The following is a 22963-nucleotide window of genomic DNA, read 5'->3' as shown; positions in this document are numbered from 1 at the left end:
GCCATTATACCCCAAGTATTTTTTGTCTTGGGCCCTGGAGCTGGGCTCCTCATCCCATTTCCCAGTCTACATTCTGATGCCCAATAGAAGCCTCTGTTGGATTTTGGACGTGGAGTTTTGGGTCTTGTTCTCCCACCCTGTTTTCTCACTCTGTCTCTTTGCCAACATTGAGCTTTCAGATGCCCTACTTTACCACACTGAAAACATTGATGAGTCTCTCTCGAAGTCCCTTGCCAAAAGGGACCCTGTCTTCCCTTTTTGGACCTTGGGAAGTCCGCATCTTAGCCTGTATATAAAAGGTATTTGTGCCTACTGTGGCACAGTGTCTTATGATCTCCTTTAAAGGAGCATCCTTGTGTAGTCCTAGTATAATTCTTCTACAAACCTCATTAGCATTTTCTTTAGTAAGTTGCCTTATCATAATGTCAGTTACTGCATTTTCACCTTTACTTCATATGACAGCTGTCTGCAAATGTCCCACAAATTCAGCAAGGGGTTCATTTGGCCCTTGTGTTATTTTTGTGAAGACCTCTCTCTTGTCATTTTTACCATGGATAAAAGTCCATGGTTTGATAGCACCAGCAGCAATTTGCTCATATGTTGCTCAGGGGTAATTAATCTATACTGAAATGTCTGCATAAGAACCTATATCTGTTAGTTGGTCACAGGTGTTTGGACTATTAACTCCACTATGACCATTTTGTTGGGCTTGTATCCTAGAGAACTCACTATATTCAGAAAGCCACAACAAGTTTTGTCCAGGTTCTAAGCTTGTCTTTGCTATAGATTTCCAGTCCCTAGGGGTTAAGACTTCTTTTTTTTTTTTTTTTAATAACTTTTTATTGACAGAACCTATGCCAGGGTAGTTTTTTACAACATTATTCCTTGCACTCACTTCTGTTCCGATTTTTCCCCTCCCTCCCTCCGCCCTCTCCCCAAAGATGGCAAGCCGTCCTATACATGTTAAATAGATTGCAGTGGATCTTGGATACAATATATGTGTGTAGAACCAAACAGTTTTCTTGTTGCTTGGGGAGAATTGGATTTAGAAGGTATAAATAACCTGGGAAGAAGAACAAAAATGCAAGCAGTTTACATTCATTTCCTAGTGTTCTTTCTTTGGGTGTAGCTGCTTCTGTCCATCCTTGATCAATTGAAACTCGGTTGGATCTTGTCTTTGTTGATGAAATCCACTTCCATCAGAATACATCCTCATACAGTATCATTGTTGAGGTATATAATGATTTCCTGGTTCTGCTCATTTCGCTCAGCATCAGTTCATGTAAGTCTTGCCAATCCTCTCTGTATTCGTCCTGTTGGTCATTTCTTACAGAACAATAATATTCCATAACATTCATATACCACAATTTACTCAACCATTCTCCAATTGATGGGCATCCATTCATTTTCCAGCTTCTGGCCACTACAAACAGGGCTGCCACAAACATTTTGGCACATACAGGTCCCTTTTAGGGTTTAAGACTTCATAAGCCAAATTCTGTAATAACATCTTAACATAAGCTGATGTAGCCCCATAAAGAATGCAAGCCTTTTTCAGGTCTTTGAGGATTTCTCTATCAAAAGGAGTGTATCTTCTACTATCTTGACCTGAAGAGTTAAACTGTTGAATCACAGGATAGATTCCTATTTTCAAATCAGCTAAATCCTGCCCTTCTTCTGTGACTTTAAGTACTGCCTTTTGCAATCTAGTCATAGGAGGGGGTGATTGTGGGGAGGGGGGTGGGTGCTGGTGATGTCACTGTCCCTCCCACTACTCCTCCCTCCATCCCATAAGGTGAAGGTGATGGGGGCTTGTCAAGAACCAGCTCCAGTTTAGGCAGGGTTGAAGCTGACTTGTGAGAGCAAGAATAACCATGCCCTTCATCACGCCCTTCATCCTCACTTAACTCTCCATGCCCTCTGGTGATATTGCTATTAATCAGTTTTTTGTCCTCCTCTTTTGCCTCACACTTCCTCATCTGGCTGTTCTGAAAATTTTTCTTTTTTCTATAACTTGCAGGATTCTTTGAGGCTAATTGCATTATGTTATATGAATATGTTATATGAATCCTTGGAAATTGAATGAGGACCTTTATCATTGTAGTATTCACATAGTTGATCTATTAGTTTCCAATTATTTGAGTCTATATTTTCTTCCTTTAAGAACCAAGGGGACGTGCATTCCAATGTACCTAAGAGTCTAGCGATCTGCAACCAACTTATAATTAAGCCTTGTCCCTTGATCAATTAAATATGCTTTCTATAGTGCCCCCTCGGGGTGGAGGAGGGGGTAAAGGTGGGGCTGGGCCTGGGGCTGGGGGAGAATCTTTCCCTAGTATCTGCCCCATTTCAACTAGAAAAGGTTATTAGTTTAGCCCTTAACAAAGTAAGTTCCCTATTTCTCAATTAAAATACTCACCCTATTTCCTGGCCACTGGAGACTTCTTCAGTGAAATTAGGGTCAGTAGTCCACATGTTGAGCACCAAATATGATGACTGAGTTAGCACCCTGGATGCCTTAGAATCAGCTGGAGTCAGGATAAGCAAAAGTCCTTGGTCTTTATTCTTTGTCTTTAGGGGTAGGATTAAATTGGATGGACGCAGAATCTCCACGACCTCTCTTCCTCATCTCCGGTCCAGAAATGACGATGGCTAGTCTTACTCCATCCCCTAGTACCTCCTACAATTCTCTGTATACACCAGTTGTTGAGCCAACACAGAATAGTGGGAAGGGCCATTTTCCAAGGATATGCTTATAGAGTATTATCCAATTGGTAACTAGCCTTAAGTTCCTGGTTGTCTGACCTCAATGCATTAACTCAAGAGTTTCAGCCCTTTACACCCTTACCCAAAATGACTACTCAAAGATCACTCAGTAGAAAGGAGAAAGGTTGCTTATTAAAACCTCTGGAGGATGAGCCATCCCATCACAAGAGAAGAAATAGAAAGTTCCTGGTTGGAGGGCTAAAGAAATAGTAAAGATATACAGTTTTTATAAGAGAGCATTGAGAAGGGGAAAGGGAGGCTTTTAATTGGTTGTTGCTATTTGGAGAAATTGGAATGGAAGGTTTCTGTTTCCCTGAAGTCCCCTGATTTCTAGGAAATAGAAAAGCAGGCCTTCAGGCTTAATCAAATAGATATTGGTCAACCTAATAGACTCAATATCAATAAATGTCAAATACTGATAAATGTCATCAGTTCAGGTTAAGTAAATATGTTTCTAGCTGGCCAAGACTCGAAGAAATACGGGCCTGCATATGTTATACAGGTCATAGGGAAACACAGAAATAATGAAAATAAAATACAGAAAAAGAATTCATACATTCCTGTAAGTTCTTCACTTTCTCTCTATTCCACACAAAACCACCAATAGATGATGAAAGTCAGAGAAAAAAGAAAAGGTGATTCCAAGGGACATGGTGAAACAGAGACAGAGTCACAGATATCAAAAAAGACATATCCAGAGAGAGAGTGGGTCAGAAAGACATTGAGAGAGTAAAAAAGAGAGAAAGAAACAGTGAGAGTGAGTGAAAGAGAAGAGAGAGAAACAGAGTCAGAGAGAAAAAGTGAGAGACAGAAAAAGAGAGAGCAAGCAAAAAAACAGTGAGAAAAAAAAAAACTGAGAGAGGAGTGAAAGCCAGACACAAAAGACAGTAAGCAAAAAAAAAAAAAAAAAAAAAGAGTCTGAGAATGAACGAAACTGGAAAAAAAAGAGAAAGAAATAGAAATGGAGAAAGAGACAGGAAAGAGCCAGAGACTGACACAGAGCAAGCCAGAGAATGAAAAACAGTGAGAAAGAGAAAGAAACAGTTAGCGACACAGAAATAGTTTTTAAAAATGCAAAAATAGTTTTTTTCTCTTTTTCTCTCTTTCTTATGTTTCAATAGATTTCAAAATATATGCAAAGTGACTTTTCTACATTCACTCTTGCAAAACCTTGTGTTCCAGATTTTTCTCTCTCCCTCCTCTCCTCCTGCTTCCATAGACACCAAGTAACCCAATACAGGTTCAATTCTCGTAAATCTCTTTCCACATATATGGTTTTGCACAAGAACGCAACAATATGTAAGAACAGAAAGGAAATTGCCAAAACCTACATTTAATATATTCACATTTGGAGAAGTGAATTAAAATGACTCTCTGTGTCTGTGTTTCTCTTTGCCACTCTGACTCACTGGCTCTTTCTCTGATTTTCACTCTCTGGCTCTGTGTGACTCTTGCTCTGTCTCCCTATTTTTCTGAATCTCTGTTTCTCACTTTTTGTTTCTCTCTCTCTCTCTCTCTCTCTCTCTCTCTCTCTGTGTGTGTGTGTGTGTGTCTATATCTCTGTTTCTCTTTGAAATATACCATGTACAAAGTAATACCGATGTTCCAGGATGACCAGCTGGGGAGGATTGTGCCATAGTCAGCAGGACACTCATCCCTGGCTACTCTTCTGGTGAAAACTCCTTCCATACCCAGAGAAGGAAACGATTTTGTCTAGATGTAGACTGAAGCACTCTCTCTCTTTTTTTTTAATTTAATTTTTCTTTTGAGTCAGAATGGGTCAAAATTCTTTTAGCGCCCTCTTCTTTTAGCAGGGCAGTGTTTCTGCTCAAGAGGAGGAGGACTTGAGTCTAGGAGGGAAGGAGGAGTTCTCACTGGGGACATGCTAGGGGAATGATGACGCAGGAGTGTGAGTCTGGGGCGGAGTTTGGAGTTTGTGAGCTTGGTGGGAGGGAGGGGAGTGAAGGGGGTGGGGGGGAAGGGATCACGTGGAAGATGCAATGAGAATCCTTAAATCCTGTGTGTGTATATGATTGGACGGAAGGGTTTCCTCCTGGGGGATGGGGCAGGAAGAAGCTTCTGGGAAAAAGAAATCCCTCCCATATAGGGTTGGCAGGAAGGAGGAAGTCTCAGAGCTGAGCTCCGTCTCTTCTATCCACTTCAGGTCTCTCTCCTTTTTTTCTCTCAGCGCTAAGACCCCCTTTTCTTACGGAAGCCAGCCCTGTGCTTGCAGCTCCCAGGTAGGTCTGAGCCAACATCCCCCGTATTTCCTGGCATCTATTGGCTGCTCTTGCCATTGGGTTTCGTTCTCTTGACCACGTGGTGAGTGTCCTCCAGGTCTACCAGGAACATCCCTTTCTACCAAGCCTTCCTTCCAGATTCCCAACCCCTTGTACAACTGACTGGCTCACCCTGCCTCGGTTTTCCTTTCAGACTTCAGAGTTTGTCCGTAGGAATCCAGGAGCGCAGCTTTCAGTCTTCTGATCAGGGCCCTGGCATCTTGTATCTCTGTTCCCACCTCTTGCTTAGAGATGCCGATGTCCTCCTTCAGACCCAATCCTCTTTAAGGATCCTTGAGTCCCGTTTTCCTACCATCAGGACCCCACCCTGGACACAGTGACCAAAGCTCTTTCCTGCTCTCCTTTAATTGAGCCCATGGTTCTTGGGCTGTTTCCCTATGAGGACTCAGCTATGTTGCTCCCTGTCTCTCTTTTCCCTTTAGGGATCCCAAGCCCAGGCTCCACCAGATTATCCTAACTGTCCTCTCTAGCTCCTAGTTAGACGTTGGAACATAGTCTGCCTGCTTTCCCAGGATCAGCTATCCCCCTGAAGCACTTTTGTTACTCCAGTATCCCTGACTTCCCAGCCATGACTTGTATACATCTTGTCTCCCAGGTACTATCTTCTCTGACTCCTCTTCTTTCAGAGCCTTGTGGGCCGAATCCCAGATTGGATTTTGTCTTCCTGTCTCAGGCTTATCCTGCTCATTTCCTGGTGGGTCCACTGCAGTCTTCCCCATCCCCACCTTCCCTGGCAACCCTCCCTCCTAGATCTAGGAATATCACTATTATCTAGAATTATGTGTGTGTTAGTTGGGGAGAAGGGATACAGTGGAGGGAGAGCTCTGACTCAAGAGCCATTGAGGAACAGACTGGTCTCCTCCTACCTGAGATCCCAAGCTCCTTTTCTCTGGGGACAGGGAACAGGACAGGGAGAGGAGAATAAGAACAGAAAGAGAGGGAGGGGGTGGGTTTTCCTGTTCAGACCACTTTCATTTTCCATCCTATCCCTACCCTGCCTGCTTCCTGTTTTTACCCTAAAGCCAGGACCAGGCTCACCCCCTGTAAGTCTCTGGAGATTTGCTTCTTGACTATGGAAACCCTTTTCCCCTTCTGGGATGGTTCTCCCTCTCCAGAATTCAGGGGACCAAGGCCTGGCCCAAGCAAGTACTGGGACAAATATAGACACCAAAACTGGAGGGAAATTGGAGCCATTTTATTATGAGGGTCCCAAATAGAGGTCACCCAGACTAGGAACACCAAGAGAAGCAGCCTGGGACTAAGGTGATGGAGTGGGTAAGGTGGGCTTTGCTATGCAGAGGTAAGAAAGTGGAAGGACTCTACCAGGAGCTCTAGGACCTTCTCTTGGTTTTCAAAGAGGCTTAGAATTAAAGTCTCCCTCTGTTAGCTGTGACCATGGTTAGTAAGAGATTTAGCTGTTGCTTCGTTTGTAGCGCTATAAAGGGTGGGGGCAGTGGTCTCTGAGATAAAGACCAGGGATCAGATGGAGGAACTTGACAAAATGGAGTCACTTTGGACACTTTGCTACCTCCATAGGGAGCCTGGAGCCAGAGGGAATGTGTCCTGGAAGCCTCACATCTCTTCCTCAGGTGAGTGCAGTCTATCCATGATCTGACCACCATCAGCAATCACAAGCACTTCCACAGACACAGAAGATGGACAGTGAAGCTGGCAACGCTTTACCTATGGATCCTTTCATTACCAAACACAAAAGTAGGAGGAACACTATAGGAACAACACTCTTCTGCTCTATATTTGAAACTGGCCCATTGGGTCCTCGGCACCTTGAGTAACATCTGGAGAATCAGCTCTCTATCAGGAGGTAGGCAGCAGGTCATCCTGAGTTCTCAGGAACTGATGGGTCATTGCATTGATCAGAATTTTTATGCATACAAATGTACGTATCCTGTGGATACACCTGTACACACACACATACATGCATATTTGTATCAATCAAGATTCCCCTTTTTTACATCACCTGCTCCCCTGCTATTGAGAAAACAAGTAAAACAAACTCCATTACATGCAACATACCATGAATCTGAAAAGTAAAACAAAACCCATTGACTATATCCTACCAAATGCTCCTCAGTCCACCAGTTTTCCAACCTTTAAGTGTCACGCAATGTGTTTCTTCTCACTGTTCCTCTGGAATCTTGGTGGGTCTTTATTCTCATCTGGGTTCAATGACCTTGTTTTTCATTCCTTTTTATGGAATCTCCTTATTCACTTAATCCCCATTCACAGCTAATCCCCCAGGTTCCCCTCACCTCCAGAAGATCAGTATATTTTCCTTTACATCCTTTGAGTTTTCCTTAGGAGTAAGCCCTCACTTAGTCCATCCTCCCTCCAGTTCCCCCTCCCTGTTTTCTTCTTCCCTCTTTTCACTGATGAGTAAAACATATTTCTCTCATCTCTATATTGTATGTATTTTTCCTTCCTTTGACTAGATGATTAAAGTTCAGACATCAGATGTCCCCACCCATTTCTTTCTCCTTTCTACCTTACCTCAGATAACATTTCCCAGCCCTCCTTTCTCTCCATCACCTTAGGGTATTCCTCTTTCCTTCTTTCTAGTCTTTCCTTGAGATCATCAAGACATAACAGAAGCCCTCCCATCTTTACTTTGACTCTCTCTGTGAGCCCCAAAAGAGATTCCAGGGGATACATCATCTCACCATAATTGAATATAAGTAATTTGGCCTTTTATTTTGAGTCCCTGAGGTTAGTTCATTCTGGATTACTTTTTTGATATTTCTCTTCCCTTGTGCTTGAACTTCTAAGGTTTTTTCCATTTCTGTTTTTTTTTTTTTAATCAGATGCTTGTAAGGACATTCACTAAAGGTCCTTTTTCCCCTTATCATTATATTCAGTTTTGTTTAATGGATTCTGTTTAGCTCTGAGAGCGTGTCCTTTGCTTTCTGGCATGTCCTCTTCCAAGTTTTGTGCTTCTTAACAATGTTGCTGTCAAATTTTGTGTGGTCCTAAGGGTGGCTCCTTGGTACCTGAATTGCACTGGACTTTCTTTCTGGGGTTTTTCTCCTTGACCTGGAAGCCCTGCATTCTGACTGTGATGTTTCTGGGAGTTTTCATTCCAGGCTCTCTTTCAGGAAGTGATCTGTGTTTTCTTGGCCATCAGAAGCTCTATTCACATAAAAACATGGAGGCCAGTCATGAGAGAGGCAAGCAAGGCTGGAGAGCAGAGGAGGTTGCCCATCCTGGGACATTCTGGCACTTTCCCAAGGCTCCTGGGACAGGGGAGGGATCCAGAATGTGGTCTCCTGTGACCCTTAAGACTGTTGTTCCTGGACTTTATCTGGGAAAGGAAAGTTCTTTTGACTCCACAAGGTTCTGGGAAGAGCAGCTGAAAGCACTTTCTGAGGCAAAATTCAGGGCCTGTCTCATGACCGTGATCTAAGGTTTCTTTATTTCTACTTCAATCCTCTCTAGAAAATATGGGACTGGGAGGGGGTGGTGGAGCGAAGAGGAAGGCAGCTAGATGGTAAGGAGAACAGAGCACCAGCCCTGAAGTCAGGAGGACCTGAGTTCAAATCGGGCCTCAGACACTTAACACTTGTTGGCTGTGACACTTATCCCCAGCTGCCTCACCAAAAGCAAATAATAAGAACTATGTGGGGACCAAAGTTTGTAGTTTTGTGTCTTGGCTGCTTTTTAATGGTGTTCTCACAGTCTGGTGATAGGGAAGTTTGCTTTTGGTCTCTTCTGGCTGACTTGTTTTCCCTCTGAGAAGCTTTCCCTTTACTGTCTTCCCTTTTAAGTCTCCTTAATTTGCCTCAGTATTTGTCCTGGCCTCGTGGCTGCCCTTTGGCCCCCACAAATCTGTAGAGAGTTTGATGTGTGGGCAAGGTCTTAGGAACTCCTGGATACTTACTTCCATTGCATCATCACCATGTCTCCTCCTGCTCTTCATTTTCTAAGAAGCTACTTGGATTTATGGCCAAACAAAGGGGCAGGGCTTGGAGACAGGAGTCCCTCCTCTGCATTTCTGCCTCAGTGTCTCAAATAACATTAGGGCTGATCATGGGGAGGGTCTGTTTGCTCCTTGGTTCGCCCATTCTGGCCCATTTCTTCAGGTCAGACTTGAAGATGGAGCTGGGCTCTGCATCAGTCCTGGAGGGAAGGTCTGGGCTGCTCTTGTTGCTGTTTTCCTGGGGTGCTGAGTATTGCTTTATTACAGACTTTCCCCCATGGGCAGCAAGGGAGCCTACACCAAAAGCGGTCTGCTCATTCACTTCCTGCTCTCAGGTCTGTGTTTGTGACCTGGGTGTGAGGAGAGCAGATTACTGATGGACTCTGTCCCTGCTGGCCCCCTAATCAGCTCTGCTGGCTGCCTCAGGGCAGAATTGTGGGTTCTTTTTTCTGAGATTCCCTCCCTAGTTATTCCATTCCTGGCTCAGCTGGAGTGAAGACCCTTCCTTGCAGCCGAATCCTGAGACATGGCCCTGCTTCTGCTAACCCTAACTTCCTGGCTTCCTGCCCCAGGACAGATTCCTTTAATCTGGTTATGTGACTAGGAACTGGATCAAGGGTGACAAAGCATCTTGTTGCAGTTTTCTAATGTGGATCTGAGTCTTGCTGACTTGTTACACAGGATAAGATTGCAGGAATACTCTCTGTAAGGTGTCTTCCTCACCAGACTTTTCCCCAGGGTTTACAAGCCTCCCTTGTCCCCCCTCCCCTTCCCAGGGTCAGACTGGATGAAGGACTTTGATTTTTCTGACTTTCCTCATCAAAACCCAATCACTCAGTGACACTGTCCAGATCTCTTAGGAGTCTTGGAAGAGGACTTCACTACATTGCTCCCCCTTCAATGTCCTTCCCCTTCTCCCTCTGCCATCCTGGCTTAGCTTACCCCAATGTTCCTCGGTTGACAAAAGATGAAAAAACTGAGATAGGTGTCCAGGAGTTTGCCCACGGTCACACAGCCATTAAGTGTCTTGGGGCTCCTTGGAAACTAAGGTCTTCCCCAAGATCACCCTGCTTTTAAAATTTGAATAAAAATGTTAGTATAATAGTAAAGGTTTAAATTATATTGGGGGTGGGGGGAAGGGGCAGGTAGGTGGTGCAGTGACTAGAGGGCCAGCCCTGAAGTCAGGAGAAATCTGGCCATAGACACTTAACACTTCCCAGCTATGTGATCCTGGGCAAGTCACTTAACCCAAATTGCCTCACCAAAAAAAAATTTTTTTAAATTAGATTTGGTGGTATTTATTATTTTCATTGTGTTGACACAACCTAGTCATGAACACTGACGATTCCTCTACCTTTTAGGTTGTCTGACATTTCATTAAGGATTGCTTTGCAAATGAATTTATACAATTCTTTTAATTCCTAGATGCTGTATGGATATTTTCCATATTTGGATGGAAATTATTCCATCCTCAATTATTCCTGCATGTACTATAAACTATTAACTATCATACTTAATACGTAGTTGTGGGTCTGGGTTTCCCCCTAAGGACTCCATTAGTTGATTGCAAGAAATTTGGGGATGTTGTTTAATCATTTAATCATTCCCATTTCCTTTCCCAAAATTATCATTTCTGAGATCCCTGAATCCTTGTTCTCTGATTCAGTCATTAAAACATCACTGGTAAATCTCCATTTAGGTTTTTATCATTGTTGCTGATTCCTGTATCAATTTTCATTCTTCTTTCATTAGGGAATAGAAGAAACTAAATCTCTTCTGAAGAACTCCACTGATTCACTGATGAATGCAGGAAACATTTCTTTTACCTAGACCTTTGAGACTTCAAAGGCCGCATTTTATTTCTTTTCCTGAAGCCCAATCCCTCCCTTGATTCCCTATTAATTGGATGTTACAGAAGTTACAGGACAGGTGTCTGCTCCCATACATAGCCCAAAGGTACTTAGATTCTAGAGGAGGAAGGTAATTGAGGAGGGCTGCAATCTTTTCTGATTGCAGGCCACTACCCCTGATTACAAAAGTCAGGCCCTGCCGCTAAGGAGCTTACCTTCTCTTGGGGGAAGATGACCTCCACCCTTGATTCTTTTCTGATGGCCTTGTAGATTTCAGGTTTCTAATTTAAGTTTCATTTCTCCAATTTAATTCTCATAACTGGGGAAATCAAATAAATCCAACCATTTCTCACAGGGAATGAAAGGATGTTTAATTATTTGTACCTTTTTAACATTTGGGTGCAGTCTCTCTTTATGCTAGTGCTCAATTTTTGTAGAAGTTCCATATGTTGCAAAGAAATTTGTATATTCCTGTTGTCCCATTTGGAAGATGCTGTAAGTCCTTTACCTCCACTTTCTTTAATCATGTGTTCATCTCTTAAATTTCATCCACTTTTCTTCCCCTTTCTAATGAGGATTTCTCTCCTTTTCCTCACTGTCCCTATTCCCTCTCATTTTTGCCTAGATTCTCCTTCTCTGAGCCATGGCCTTTCTCTGTTTCCTGTACACTTCCTATAGTGAAAGGCCCCATGGTGACCCTTCGGAGCTCTGCCCTGTAGGCTCTTTCTGCCATTGCTTACAGTCCATTATTCCCACAGACTCTTCCTTTCAGAATCCTGCAGATCACCGCAGGGGACAGGGAGAACACTGCTCCACTGCAGGGAACATCGCCTCCTGAGATGTACCCTCTCTGGTTCTCCTTTTCAATGGGACTGGCTGAATCTTTCTCAAAAAGTCTGTGAGACTAGGCCTAAGTCACATAGTTCCTATTCCCAGAGATCTGCAGAGCCAGAAGATCAGGTCTTGGGCCCAGGTTGCAGGAAGTCACATGATCTCTTCTCCTAGAGTACTCAAAATGTCCAATCCTAATTGAGTATAAGGACCTTGGTGATCACTGACCACTAGATTATGTGTCGATCAGGAATGTGTTTAGGACTGATGCAAGGCCAGAAGACTTTGAAATCATTGACAGATTGTCAGAACAATCACACTCTTAAGTCAAAGGGTCTCAGGATTCCTAATGTATCTTCCCTAAAGTCGAAGGGAGAAATATTGTTCTGTCCATAGGTCAGAAGACTTTTACAATCACTGACAGACATAGTGTCAGAACGATAGCACTCTAAGGCCAGGGGGACCTTGGGATTACTGATTCTAAAGCCAGAAGGCTCCTGACTCCTTGACAGATTGGTAGAACAGCAGCATTCAAGAGTCAGGGAACCTTGAAATTATTGCTATATTTCCCCTAGGAAATATAGGATTTATGGGTTCTCCCTTTCTGCTAGGTAATTAGGAGTTCCTCTGAGGAACTTCTCTTTCATATGCTCTCCCAACTCTTTTTCATTTTGACCATTCCTGGTGTCTATTGTATCCCTTCATTTTGCCTGTAACCTATTCCCCTAAATATCTACCTTTTCTCGAAGAGTGTGGACAGAGTGAATTCTTCATATGACCAGACCCCAACTTTGGGTGTCTGCCATCATTTGGTGAAAAACCCCACACCACAGATCACATGAACAGACAAGAAAAACATGAGATGGAAAACCATCAGAATCCAAGTACATTGGCCAAACACATGGTGTCCATGTAGCAGACTGGAAATACAAACAAGCCTTGCCAAGCAGAAGGATATTCTCAGATCTGTCCGTCCTTCCCAATATCTCGTCAGTCGGTTGGTTTTTAACTCAATTTCATGATGCTTTTTCTCCCATGATGATAGATTTCCAGGCATCTCTTTAAAACATTTATTTCTCATATAGAATCTAGCATTATTGTACTCAAGAACTTGGTTTTTAATGAATAAAGGAAGCCTCTTTTCTAGTTACTCTTGCTTTTCTTTAATGAAATATTATAATTAAGGAATAAATGTTTTAAACAAATGAAAGCAATTTCAAACAATTAGGAATGTGAGCTGTTTTGCCCATGACACCATCATACCCAGAATGACCTCAGGCCTTCAATATAAAAAATAGATAATTCTACTTGACTTCACTGGAAATTGTCTCAATTAGTATACTCCAGATCCTCATGAATATCTCTTCAGAATCCTCATTTTGCATCAGATAAGACTTTATTCCAGCTTCTCAGAAAACAAAATACACCTTTTCTTTAATTCTGTTTTCTATTAAATGATCACATAAATCTTTTTTCTCCCAGAGTATGCTGTACTTGCCAGCTTCTCACAAACTCTTTGCAGAATTTTCTTAAAACATATCACTGGAATCAGTTCTGCTAAGGAAGAAATGTCCCATCACCCTCTAGTTCTCCACAGATCCATCTACTTTCCAGATAAAACATAAATTTTCCTCCTGATTCCACAAGGAGATAAATTCCAGCTAAAACATTTCTCAGTTTTTTTTTTTTTTTCCAACTGGTCCTATAAAATGCTTTTCTCAAAATATAAGAAGACTCTTATTGACCACCATTCTAAGAGCTGACTCTTGACACTTCAAAATAGTGTGTCCTTTGAACAAATCACTTCTCTGTGCTTTAGTTTCCTTCTGGAAATTGAAGGGTGTTGGATTCTTGAATTCTGAGTGGAATTTCAGCTCCATATCTCATGATTTTTGGTTGGTTTAGGAGTTGGTGACATTCAGGGATGTGGCTGTGGACTTAACCCAGGAGGAATGGAGCCTCTTGGATGATCCTCAGAAGGAGCTGTACAAGGAGGTCATGTTGGAGAATGCCTGGAACCTGCTCTCCCTTGGTAAGGACATTTCCCTTGCTGATTCTAAAACTGCAATCAAAGGGAATATCTTTGGGTCCAGGGTCTGGGGGTGGGGGGTGGGGGAGAGATTCTCAGAATGAGGAAAGTGCTGGTCTCTTGTGACCAAGAGACAGGATCCTCCTGCAGTGTTTTGCATTGCATTGTCCTTGATCTGCCTTCCCATTGCCCTCAGAGTCCATCATAAAAGTTGGCAAAGGGGTGGAAAGGAATAAGCATTTCTTTTCAACTATTATTGCCAAGTATTGTGCCATCTGCTTTCTTTACAATGTATTCCCAACGATAGTATATAAGAACAACTTCCATGAAATGATCTATTTTGACTATTCTAAGTCCCCAAATTATAGGTAAAGAAGGAAATAAAGATTCTATTTGTATCCAGATAAAGAACTAACAGGTAGAAATATGTATAGCAGAATTTTACATATCTATATATATATTTATGTGTATATGTATGCATGTTTCTATGTAACGGTAGCCATCTCTACCATTAGATGGTTTTGTAATCAGGGGACAGGCAAAGTGAAGGAAAAAAAATGTAATCGATAATAGTAGACATGCTTGTTTGAAAATTAAAGACAAGAATGTGTCAATTTGATGTCATGTCAACCTTCAAAGGCGATACTGTTATCCCCATTTAAGAGCTGAGAAAACTAAGGCAAACAGGGTCAATTGACTTAAGAAGGGGTCTTCAATTAGTAACTGTCCAAGGCTTAATTTAAGCTCAGGTACACTGTTTATCTTCACTGCACTATCTGCTCCCTTAAATTTTTAGGTAATTTCTAGACAATGGATAGTGGAAACTTCCAGATTTTCCTGTCCTTCTATGAAGAAGGAGTGGCAAGACTAAGGTCCCTATTGATCAGGCTCAAGGCTTCTCAGGTCCAATAACTCTTTTTACCCAAGTTAAAACTTTGTGCCAGAATGGAGCCTAAAAGGAAAGGAGGTGGGGGAAAGAGCATTTGACTCATTTTCAGAACACGTTGTACAACAGCAGAATGGGGCACATCCTATTGGGAGTTTCTTGCTTGACAAGCATTAATGGATGAGTTTAGACTAATATGTGTGAATCTCAAAATGGAGGCAGCTCTGGATCTTCACCCTTTCCCTCAGGAGAACTAAATGACAAAATTCTCTCCATCTTCTTCCCTAACTGATTTCCCTCTCCAGGGCTTTTAGTTCCCAGCGAATATGTGATCTCTTATTTTAAGCAAAGAAAATCACAATGGATGCTGGACCAAGGCGGCTTGAGGAGCTGCTCTCCAGGTGAGTGGGTGCCAACAGGTGTATGAAAGTTGTGGTGACTGAGGCTTCGTGGAGTTACCCTTAAGTCAGTGCTGTGTTTTAGAGGGAAAGACAAGCCATGGAATTCTCTTTCGGATTTTCCTTGGCAATAGTATCTTGAGCTGGATATTGGACCTTGGGTTCTGAGATGGGATTAAAATTCAGGTCTTCCTGATTCAAGGCCCTATCTACATTATCTCCACTGTACCGCCAGCTCTATTCTGATTCTGAAACAGATAATATGAAAATGGTCACAGGTAATGGGCCATAACTCTGGAGAAATATACTTAGGCAAGGATTCTGGAGGAGTCACAATGTGACAAAATCATGGCATAATCCCCTAAACCAGTGTAATCTTAAGCACAATAGTTTGAAATCACTGAGAAAGATTATTTTTAAGATAGATAAGTGCACATAGGTGTTGTCCTATGGGACAATTTATCATTGAAGAGCACAGACAAATTTTGGGATCAAATCCCTTGAGTCGCTCTCTCAATTAAAGACATGTAATAATCTTTCTATTCTTTCATGCCATGGAATGATTAACTTAAATTTCTGCATGATATGATAATTTGAAATGTGGATAATTTAATGCATGTTTTAAAATTGTATTTGTTAAAAGAATATGTGTAGGGTTACGATGATAATTGTTCTAAAGAAATAAGTAATGGCTATTTGAAAAAAAAAGTAATGGATCAGAAGTAAATCACTTATGCCTTAGATAAAAAGAAAAAAAAAAAACCTATGAAAAGCAAGAGTGTTTGTATTGTGAATGTAACCTCAGATAATGTAGAAAAAATAAATAAATTGGTGATCATCAGAAAGTACAGACAATGAAAGGGAAAGGGGAAAATTGAGAGTAGAAATAATTTATCAAATATTATAGTGAGAGCATACCCATCTACAGGGTGTGAATTCCAGTCTCAGCTGCAAGGATTTGGTTCAATTCACTCAACCATTCTGAACTGAAATTGGGCACATGGTGAGAATGAAGCCACTTTCTGTATTGTCACAAGCTTATGATAAGGATCCAATATATTTGAGCAGAAAGCTTATTAGAAATTAAATCATCCTACCACTACACACCTGTCAGATTGGCTAAGATGACAGGAAAAAATAATGATGATTGTTGGAGGGGATGCAGGAAAACTGGGACACTGATACATTGTTGGTGGAGTTGTGAATGAATCCAACCATTCTGGAGAGTAGTTTAGAACTATGCTCAAAAAGTTATCAAACTGTGCATACCCTTTGATCCAGCAGTGTTTCTACTGGGCTTATACCCCAAAGAGATACTAAAGAAGGGAAAGGGACCTGTATGTGCCAAAATGTTTGTGGCAGCCCTGTTTGTAATGGCTAGAAACTGGAAAATGAATGGATGCCCATCAATTGGAGAATGGTTGGGTAAATTGTGGTATATGAATGTTATGGAATATTGTTGTTCTGTAAGAAATGACCAGCTGGATGAATACAGAGACGCTTAGAGAGACTTACATGAACTGATGGTAAGTGAAATGAGCAGAACGAAGAAATCATTATATACGTTAACAATGATACTGTATGAAGATGTAATCTGATGGAAGTAGATTTCTTTGACAAAGAGACCTAATTCAGTTTCATTTGATCAATGATGGACAGAAGCAGCTACACCCAAAGAAAAAACACTGGGAAATGAATGTAAATTGTTTACATTTTTGTTTTTCTTCCCGGGTTATTTTTACCTTCTGAATCCAATTCTCCCTGTGCAATAAGAAAACTGGATCTGCACACATATATTATATCTAGGATTTATTATGACATATTCAATATATATAGGACTGCTTGCCATCTAGGGGAGGGGGTGGAGGGTGGGAGGGAAAAAATTGGAACAGAAGTGAGTGCAAGGGATAATGTTGTAAAAAAAATTACCCTGGCATGGATTCTGTCAATAAAAAGTTATTATAATTAAAAAAAAAAAGAAATTAAATCACCCTTAGGATGTGAGCTAATATGATTTTTAAGTGACTGATTATAGACACTTAATGGCTATTTTGGGAAATAGAAAATTATTGTGTTTCTGTTCTACTGATAGAAGGAAGAGGATATAAATATAGATGTGTGGGAGTGTAGTATCTGTATTTATTTTCTTGTTTTCTTTTTTTTTTTTTTTTCAGAAAGAAAAATCAGACTTGATATGAAGGAAAGTACTCTAGAGCTAAGTCTTCCTGTAGTAGAAAGTCACAAGCCAGCATTCATCAGTGATGGTCCTGTTCACTTTTCTGGGAAAGATATCTGTGATATACTTGAGAAAATCCACAGTGGAGAGAAACTTTATGAGCATAATCAAAGTGGAAAAGTTTTCACAGAAAGGTGGGCTCTTACTGGATGTAAGAGAATCCACATTAGAAAGAAACCTATTGAATGTAACCAATATGAAAAGTCTTTCAAATATAAAAATGGTTTTCCTCTTCATCATAAAATCCATGCTGCAGAGAGACCTTATGAATGTAACCAATGTGGAAAGGCTTTCAGAAAAAAGACACATCTTACTGCACATCAGAGAATCCACACTGGAGAGAAAGTTTATATATGTAACCAATTTGAAAAGGCTTTTGAAGACAAGAGAGCTCTTACTTTATATCAGAAAATCCACACTAGAGAGAAACCTTATAAATGTAACCAGCGTGGGAAGGTTTTTACACAACAGGCAACTCTTAATAGACATCAGAGAATCCACACTGGAGAGGAACCTTATAAATATAACCAATTAGGAAAGACTTTTAGATACAAGGGAGCTCTTACTGTACATCAGAAAATCCATCTTAGAGAGACACCTTATGGATGTAACCAATGTGGAAAGACTTTTATACATAAGGTATCTCTTATTGTACATGAGAGAATCCACACTGGAGAGAAACCTTATAGATGCAACCAATGTGGAAAGGCTTTTAGAGACAAGAGAGCTCTTACTGTACATCAGAGAATCCACACTGGAGAGAAACCTTACAAATGCAAGCAATGTGGAAAGGCTTTTATACATAAGGTATCTCTTACTGTACATCAGAGAATCCACACTGGAGAGAAACCTTACAAATGCAAGCAATGTGGAAAGGCTTTTATACATAAGGAATCTCTTATTGTACATGAGAGAATCCACACTGGAGAGAAACCTTATATATGTAACCAATGTGGAAAGACTTTTAGATACAAGGGAGCTCTTACTGTACATCAGAGAATCCACACTGGAGAGAATCCTTATAAATGTAACGAGTGTGGGAAAGCTTTTATACATAAGGTATCTCTTACTACACATCAGAAAATCCACACTGGAGAGAAAACTTATGAATGTAACCAATGTGGAAAGGGTTTTATACATAAGGAATCTCTTATTGTACATGAGAGAATCCACACTGGAGAGAAACCTTATAAATGTAACCAATGTGGAAAGGCTTTTAGAGACAAGACAACTCTTACTGTACATCAGAGAATCCACACTGGAGAGAAACCTTATGAATGTAAGCAGTGTGGAAAGGCTTTTATAAAAAAGGCACGTCTTACTGTACATCAGAGAACCCACACTGGAGAGAAACCTTATGACTGTAACCAATGTGGAAAGACTTTTAGACATAAGGGAACTCTTACTGATCATCAGAGAATCCACACTGGAGAAAAACCTTATGAATGTAAGCAGTGTGGAAAGGCTTTTATAAAAAAGGCACGTCTTACTGTACATCAGAGAATCCACACTGGAGAGGAACCTCATAAACGTAACCAATGTGGAAAGGCTTTTTTAGACAAGGTCTCTCTTACTGAACATCAAAGGATCCACACTGGAGAGAAAACTTATGAATGTAACCTGTGTGGAAAGGCTTTTAGAAGAAAGAATTCTCTTACTAGACATCAGAGAATCCACACTGGAACGAAACCTTGAATGTAACCAATGTGGAAAGGGTTTTATATAAAATTGGATTGGTTCTTGCCAGATCTATGAAGAAAGGTAAAAGAATTAAAGTAAAGAGGAAAATGACTTAGGAAGAGAACATTGGGACAAGATGTGCTAGATGTGCTGATGCCTTCCACACTTAGCCTTCGGTAGTTATAAGACTAGATGGAACATGAGGAAGGAAAAATAAAATATGACTAAGGATGGCAGACAGTTTCTTAGCCTTATTGTATCCTTTTCCACCTGGTCACGTACTTGTAAGGCAACATGGTATAATGGAAAGATCTCTACATTTGTACTCAGAAGACTTGGGTTGATATTCTAGGATCACTTTCTTAGAACTTCTTCAAGTTAACAAGCATTTATGAGCCTGATACATGCCAGACCTTGGCATGTAGGAAGCAAAAGAGAGCTGTAAAGGGTGTCCCCTGCTCCTATGAAGATCACAGACTGGTGGGACTGACAACACAAACCACTAGATGGAAACCCTCCTTGGACCAGATAGTGCCTCACTGAATCACTGTGGCAATATTGTCTTGCTCTATCCTTGTGAGAACCCATTTTACAGAGAAAGAAACTGAACTAAACAGAGACCCTGTGGCTTGACTATCAAGTTTCTGAGTTGAGATTAAAACTCAGTCTTCATGTCTTAAGGCCTACCAGTCTATCTACTGCACCATCATCTCTATTCTGATTTTGAAACAGAATATTATAAAAATGTTCCCACATATGCGAGGTCAAAAAATGGAAGAAAAACTGGACAAACTCCCACTTAAAGATAGAAATTCATTCTTTTCAACTCTAACCAGGTAAAAGCTAATTACTATTAAAATTTATATTTCTATTGATTCATGACATCCATTGGATTAAATGACACATGCATTTAAAGGGCAATTCCAAATAATGTTTTGTGTTGTTGGGTTGATTTTTTTCACATTTTTCATTGTTTTCTTTTATTTATTTATTTTTTAATAAAGTTTTTTTATTTTCAACACAGATGCATGGGTAATTTTAACATTGACCCTTGCACAACCTTTTGTTCCAAATTTCCCCTTCCTTCCCCTAACCGGCAGGTAGTCCAATTCATGTTCTATGTCTAATCCGATATATATACATTTATACTGTTATCTTGCTGCACAAGAAAAATCAGATCAAGAAGAAAGAAAAAGAATAACTGGAAAAAACCAAAATGCAAGCAAATACAGAGGGAGTGAGGAAACTATGTTGTGATCCACACTCCGTTCCCACTTTCCTTTCCCACATCCCCACCTCCTCCCACCCCACATTCCCCAGACCCTGAACCCAAAGATATCCCCTTTGATTTCAGATTTAGAGTAAGCAAGACAAATGTCCTTACCCAGGGAAAGCAGGTTCCAGGCATTCTCCAACATGACCTCCTTGTACAGCTCCTTCTAAGGATCATCCAAGAGGCCCCATTCCTTCTGGGTAAAGTCCACAGCCACATCCCTGAATGTCACCAACTCCTAAACCAACAAAAATAATGAGATGTGGAGCTGGAAGTCCCTTCAGAATTCAAGAATCCAACTCCCTTCAATTTCCAGAAGGAAACTGAAGCACAGAAGGGAGTTGCTCAAAGGTCATACCATTTTTGAGTATCAGAGTCAGCTTCCAGAACCATAGTCAGTAAGAGTCTCATTGAATTCTGAGGAAAGCATTTTATAGGATCATTTGGGGAAAAAAAAAAAAACTTGAGAAATGTTTTATGTGTAATCAGGAAAAAAGTTTGTGTTTTGTCTGTGAGGTAGATGGATCTGAGGAGAACTAGAGGGTGATGGGAAATTTCTTCCTCAGCAGAACTGATTCCAGTGATTTATTCTAAAGAAAATTCTACAGAGTTTGTGAAAAGCAGGCAAGTATAGCATACTCTGGGAGAAAAAAAAAGTTTGTGTGATCATTTAAAAGAGGACAGAATTAAAGAAAAGATGGATTTTGTACAGTCAGCAGCAGGGGTACAGTCAGCACCCTGACTCCACCCCTACCTCAGTCTACCCCCTGAATCTGAGCCAAGTATATATATGTCTTTGAGAACTCACGGTTTGCTGGACTCTTGGAGATGATAGTCTCATTCAGTCCCGGGACCAAACCATGGATCCATTTGGTCCCAGTATATCTCTCCACTTAATAAATTATTAAATACTCTCTAATCTTTATCTTGCTCAGTTTCTCTGGCATTACATGGTGAAGAAGACGCCTTATAGGGAGTATTCCTGCAGTCAGATCCTGTGTAACAGGGCAGCACGACTCAGATACACATTAGGAAGCTGCAACAGGATGTTTTGTCACCCTTGATCCAGGTCCCAGTTACATAACCAGGGTCAAGGGAATATGTCCTGGGGAGGGAGGCCCTGGGGCAGGAAGCCAGGAAGTTAGGGTTAGCAGAAGCAGGGCCATGTCTCAGGCTTGGGCTGCAAGGAAGGGTCTTCACTCCAGCCCAGCTAGGAATGGAATAAATAGGGAGGGAACCTCAGAATAAAGGGGAACCCACAATTCTGCCCTGAGGCAGCCAGCAGAGCTGATTAGGGGGCCAGAAGGGACAGAGTCCAGCAGTAATCTGCTTTCCTCACACCCAGGTCACAAATAGACCTGAGAGCAGGAAGTGAATGAGCAGACCACTTTGGATGTAGGCCCCCTTGCTGCCCATGGGGGAAAGTCTGTAATAAAGCAATACTCAGCACCCCAGGAAAACAGCAACAAGAGCAGCCCAGACCTTCCCTCCAGGACTGATGCAGAGCCCAGCTCCATCTTCAAGTCTGACCTGAAGAAATGGGCCAGAATGGGCGAACCAAGGAGCAAACAGACCCTCCCCATGATCAGCCCTAATGTTAATTGAGATACTGAGGCAGAAATGCAGAGGAGGGACTCCTGTCTCCAAGCCCTGCCCCTTTGTTTGGCCATAAATCCAAGTAGCTTCTTAGAAAATGAAGAGCAGGAGGAGACATGGTGATGATGCAATGGAAGTAAGTATCCAGGAGTTCCTAAGACCTTGCCCACACATCAAACTCTCTACAGATTTGTGGGGGCCAAAGGGCAGCCACGAGGCCAGGACAAATACTGAGGCAAATTAAGGAGACTTAAAAGGGAAGACAGTAAAGGGAAAGCTTCTCAGAGGGAAAACAAGTCAGCCAGAAGAGACCAAGAGCAAACTTCCCTATCACCAGACTGTGAGAACACCATTAAAAAGCAGCTGAGACACAAGACTGCAAGCTTTAGTCCCCACATACTTGTTATTATTTGCTTTTGGTGAGGCAGCTGGGGTTAAGTGTCTGCGGCCATATTTGAACTCGGGTTGTTGAGGTGTAGACCACATGTTGAGGTGTAGATTTGGGGTACCTAAATGAAATTAGGGTTTAGTTAAGGTCTAGTGGCAGCTTTGGGGTACAGGGAGTCAGAGTTCCCCTGCAACCCCCTTAGATTCGGCACAAGGATATGGAGGTATTTGAGGTCTAGTAGCGGCACGAATTCCCAATAAAAGCATTTATTGGCCCAGAGAGCTAGATTGATAAAAGAGGTTTATTGAGTTTAGAAGTAGGAGATAGGTGAAGATAGAGATAAGGAGGGCACTGGACAGAAGGTCCTGCATGGCCCGCATGTTTGGAATCTCTGCAAAGTGGGGTTCCCAGCGTGGCCCTTTTAAGTCCGAGACTTAGCTCCAGGGGCTTTAGGGTGTAGCCCCAAAGTTGGCTAAGATCTGGGTGGGGCTGGGACAGGTCCACATCTTCTATTGGAATTCAAAGGGACCAGGATTTGTGAGTCAAAGGGTAATTTACATTAACTAGGGGGGGTTGGGAATCAAAGATTGGAATCTTTCCCCCATCAGGGTTGTCCTGATTTCAGGGCTGGTGCTCAGTCCCCAAGGTTGCAGAGGAACAATGAGAAGAAACACGCTGCCTGCCATTTAAAGGTGGAAGACTGGTGGACTGAGGAGCATTTTGTAGGATATAGTCACTGGGTTTTGCTTTACTTTTCAGATTCATGGTATGTTGCATGTAATGGAGTTTGTTTTACTTG

At 41.6% G+C, this 22963-nt stretch overlaps 1 protein-coding gene across 1 annotated transcript; it reads left to right on the top strand.

Annotated features, from left to right (window-relative positions):
- The first annotated feature begins 4747 nt into the window (after positions 1-4747).
- LOC105749011 (zinc finger protein 260-like) lies at positions 4748-19881 on the top strand. Its single transcript, XM_031940778.1, has 6 exons — positions 4748-5006; positions 5662-5760; positions 6603-6655; positions 13584-13710; positions 14899-14994; positions 17166-19881. Exons 3-6 carry the CDS (start codon positions 6623-6625, stop codon positions 18920-18922), a joined length of 2013 nt encoding a protein of 670 aa, XP_031796638.1. The 5' UTR covers positions 4748-5006; positions 5662-5760; positions 6603-6622; the 3' UTR covers positions 18923-19881.
- The last annotated feature ends 3082 nt before the right edge of the window (positions 19882-22963 follow it).

Source organism: Sarcophilus harrisii, chromosome 5 (assembly GCF_902635505.1).
Source record: "Sarcophilus harrisii chromosome 5, mSarHar1.11, whole genome shotgun sequence".
NCBI lineage: Eukaryota > Metazoa > Chordata > Mammalia > Dasyuromorphia > Dasyuridae > Sarcophilus > Sarcophilus harrisii.
The sequence above is the reverse complement of the archived record's forward strand: the minus strand, read 5'-3'. Positions and strand labels throughout refer to the sequence as shown.